This window comes from Asparagus officinalis, chromosome 4, assembly GCF_001876935.1.
Source record: "Asparagus officinalis chromosome 4, Aspof.V1, whole genome shotgun sequence".
NCBI classification, from domain to species: Eukaryota; Viridiplantae; Streptophyta; class Magnoliopsida; order Asparagales; family Asparagaceae; genus Asparagus; species Asparagus officinalis.
The window spans coordinates 141,079,166-141,083,378 of NC_033797.1; the positions used below are offsets into that span (position 1 = coordinate 141,079,166).

The 4,213-nt window shown below is 40.2% G+C and overlaps 1 protein-coding gene across 1 annotated transcript; it reads right to left on the bottom strand.

Annotated features, from left to right (window-relative positions):
* On the bottom strand, window positions 420-3,480 carry LOC109836198 (V-type proton ATPase subunit G1-like). The gene is made up of 3 exons (XM_020404069.1): window positions 1,838-3,480; window positions 1,611-1,675; window positions 420-845 (listed from the first exon to the last, which is right to left on the bottom strand). Exons 1-3 carry the CDS (start codon window positions 1,893-1,895, stop codon window positions 702-704), a joined length of 267 nt encoding a protein of 88 aa, XP_020259658.1. The 5' UTR covers window positions 1,896-3,480; the 3' UTR covers window positions 420-701.

Sequence of the window (4,213 nt, forward strand, 5' to 3'; positions counted from 1 at the left end):
CAATATGGACGAACTTGGTACCAAGCACAAGTTAGTAGTGAGGTAGCTCATTTGCATCCACTCACTAGTAGAAAAATGGGTATCCTTGACGGGCTTTCCCGTCAGGGATGCCAAATTTCCAGTCAGCAATACATATCATTGACGGCTTCCCGTCAAGGATATGCCGTCAGGAAAAGTCCCGTCAGGGAAGAAACATCCCTGACGGGCAGCCGTCAGTAATAAGCATTACTGACGGCATCTTCCCTGACGACGCCCGCCATCTAGGATGTTGAAACATCCCTAACGGCAAGCCCGTCAGGGATGTGCATAACATCCCCGACGGCAAGCCCGTCAGGGATGTTATATAAAAATTTACTGGCTACCAACACAGTCAAGTCAAAGATTGGGGACCACAAGACATCATATACATATATATATCCGACAAAAAATGAAGTAATTTCAGCGACTGATGATAAATTCCTTCACAGAAAACATAGACAAATTTTATTGCAGACCAACTAGTCTGAACAATTGATACAGGAACAATTGCAGACAACAAAGACAATTTAGGAATTATAAGAGTCCTAGGCTCCTTATTTCCACAGACTCCGAGTCTATCAAAAAAAAAAGATTATAAGATCTGGGGAGAGATTTCCTCACAACACATACATATATTCATAAATATATTGAATATTCCTTCACAGCCATAAACACGCTGAAAGCTAATTCTTTACGGTTGTGACCTGCCTCAAGAGCATATCACCCACATCGCGAGAGACACGTGATGATTGTTCCTTCAGCTGGAGGATTTTGCTCTCAGTTTCTTGTTCAAGGCGCTTCACATTAGCACCAGAATCACCGCTGCTCTGTTATACCAGTGAATAAGAAAAGGGTAAGAATGTGGACAAGCTAGCACATATAAGAGATAGCATGTAAGAAGACCACGCCGACGATATGGCATGTGAGAGAATAGAAAATGCTAAGACGAGATGAACTTGAAGGAATTGATCAAGTTGAAAAATTCAAGTGAGTGCAAATTCTGTCAAGAGTATTATAAATGAATACCAAAATTTGTAAAAAACAACAATTCATTTGTAAAAAACAGTCTAAGGTTGATATCTTGTGGAAGATTCTCATATACACTAAATCCTAATTACACTATGACCTGGCTCGACCATACAATGTATGTCAGTGGCGCACAAATTCAGTATGCAGTGAATGACCAGCCTGTAAATAAAACGATCATGCTTATGTGAATTTGTTATTATTTGTTTTAAGGGAAATGCCAGAATATAAAGGGGGAAAAGAGACAGTGAAGTGCGCCTTTCCTGATTTGGACTTGCCGTTATATAGATTACTGTTATTTAATTTGTTAATAAGTACTATTAGGTTTGTTGTGCTATGAGAAAAGAAATATTGATGCAAAGATAAAATATTGATGGAAAGACAGGAAAGAAAACATAACAAGATGACAATGAATCATCGTATTTTGCAGGTAACATATTATCTTTTTCCAACAAGATAAAGCCCAATGACATATGAAATAAATAATATTGTTAGCGCTAAAGCGACATTTATGAGACAACCACCAATAACTGAAGCAACAGTAAATGTAGCAAAGGCTATTGCACCTGCAAACCATTGCATTTTCCAGTGATCCCCCTTGAATGAGACCAGCTTTGTGCATCATTTCGACCTGTAAACAAGTCGACTCCATAATGAGGTTTGTAAATATATGTAAGATAAAAACAATCCAATTACAAAAAAGACCACTCTCACATGCTTCAATACATTCTAGAGGCTTCGTCACATAAATAGCAACTCAACCTTAAAAAAAGAAGAGAAAGCTCTTTGATACCTCTACATCCAAAACTGTATTTCAATGGAAGATAGGGGCATGGTGGAGGTGGCAGCATATTTTATGTCCAAGTGATGGCTCAAAGGTAGCCTAAATGTATCCAGCTTTGAAGTGGCAGTTTACAACTCTATCCTGAATAGCCATGAGCCCGTTCTTCCACTCGAGGAGCCTCAATTTATCCAAGCCTATTAGTAGCACCAACTGCCTTTATCTTGAACTTATCAATGTGTTATAGGTTACAGATTAAAACTTTTATCTTATAACAACATTTGAGATTAACATAATTAAAGTAGTAAAGCCAAAAATACATTATAACTAGAAGAAATTGTATATAAACCTCTTCATAAATGCAGAAGGTTCTTGAAGGAGCTATTTCCTTGGAGTAAATTGCATCATCCGTGAAACATGAATACCACTGACATCCAAAGTGACCTCCATAAATGCTAAAGTTGATTATTCCAACACAATCATACATCCATACACTGCCTGCTTGCACCTCGCCCTCCCGTCCCAGAATTCACCCAGCAACGACAAGATACAAACACAGGCACTCACACACAAGTACACTCACCCGCAGACACTAACACCTCTTTGTCCCACATGCTAGAGAATGTTTTCCATTTCTGGCTTAAGCTCACAACTTAGTATCATTTCATTACAACTTTTAGGTATTAGCCCCTCATAAGTTAGTGACTGTCAATTTCTTTCAAATGGATTTGAAATCTTAGAAGCCTACTGAATGAAATCTTTGTATACAACACCAACATAAGGTGATATATAGACCAAGCAATATTGAAAAAGACCCTACTTTTTTGGTTCAAATTCTTACCTCTTCATGAACCTGTTCGGTTGAAAATAATATGCATCCAAGTGCTTCAAACTCAAAAAGATGCAAAACTACAGCACTCAAAAAAGAAATGTAAGATCAGCTTGGATCTCCTGCATAGCAATCCAAGAAATCGAGTCTCAAATAAGAAACAACAAAACCTAAAATCACAAAAAAAAAATTAAAAAATCACTGACGGAGGTCTCTGCGAGTTGCTCGGGGGCGGTGCCGCGGCGAGTCCGGCGAGAAATCACTGCGAGTCTGAGCGGTTCGGTGCCGCCGTGAGCGACGAAGTGGAGACTGGGGTTCGGGGCCTCGACGCGCCGGGGGTGGAGTCGGAGAGGAGCGGGAGGTGATGGCAATAGCGAACCGAGATTTGGAGAGAGGAGATTTGGGGATTTGGAAAGCTGGAGAGAGGAGATTTGGAGAGCGGAGGTCGAACTGGAGGCGGAGGTCGTTTTGGGGGTAGGGTTCGTGTAGAGGGAGAGAGGAAATTTGGGAGCGGATCAAGAGGTTTTGGGGGAGGCGAAGCTGAGGGCAGGGGGTTTCTTCCATGGGAAATCCGAACTGAGAGAGGCGGACCCGAATTTCAGGAGCAAAAATGAAATTTTTGGAGGGATAAATCCCCACCAAAAATAATTCAACATCGCTGACGGCACCCCGTCAGCGATGTTGGACCTCCCGTCAGCAATGTAAACATCGCTGACGGGAAATTTCCATTACCGACGGCCACATCCTTGACGGCTATTCCCGTCAGGGATATAAACAACGCCGACGGCATTCTCCCGTCAGGGATGTTGCCGTCAGCAATACTACGAATTCTACTAGTGACTCATTCAAATCGGGGACTATATTCACATGAGTTGGAGAATGGATGAGAGTGAGACACCTCATTACCAAGCACAAAATTTGAGTTTGGTACCAGGTTCCCACATTTTTCTCATATATAACATAAATTTTGCACTTAGTAGTGATGTGTCTCATTCTCATCCAATCTCAAATCCATATGAATGTAGTCTCCTATTTGAATGAGTGGATCACAAACATTAACACAAGGACAAGTTTTAACAAAACAAGCAACAATATAACCCCCTATCTTTTGCCTAAAAAAAACCTCCAATATTTTGCGACTTAACATAAGGACAAGTTTTAACAAAACAAGCAACAATATAATCCATGATTAGCACCACTATTTCATAACTAGCAGAACATACTCATTTTCATATCTATCCCTACCTTTCAAATTCATATGTCCTTTATACTTATTTATTATTTCTGTAACCTTTTGTTATACACGTAAATATGTTAATTGTTAAGGTGTTAACAAGACAATTTCGGTTATACAGAACTATATAACATGCCAGAATACTAGTTATGTTTGTTGATGATTTGGGCTATGGCCCTCATAGTTTGTCTAACCTGCGCTACCTAATACATTTCTGGGCCCAACAACTCATTATTGGACTTGACCAGCCTAGCCCAACAACGACTTATTTACCTCATTTGCGAGCAGAAGTGAGCCTGCTAATTTTCTCTTGCCCAGCTTTTCT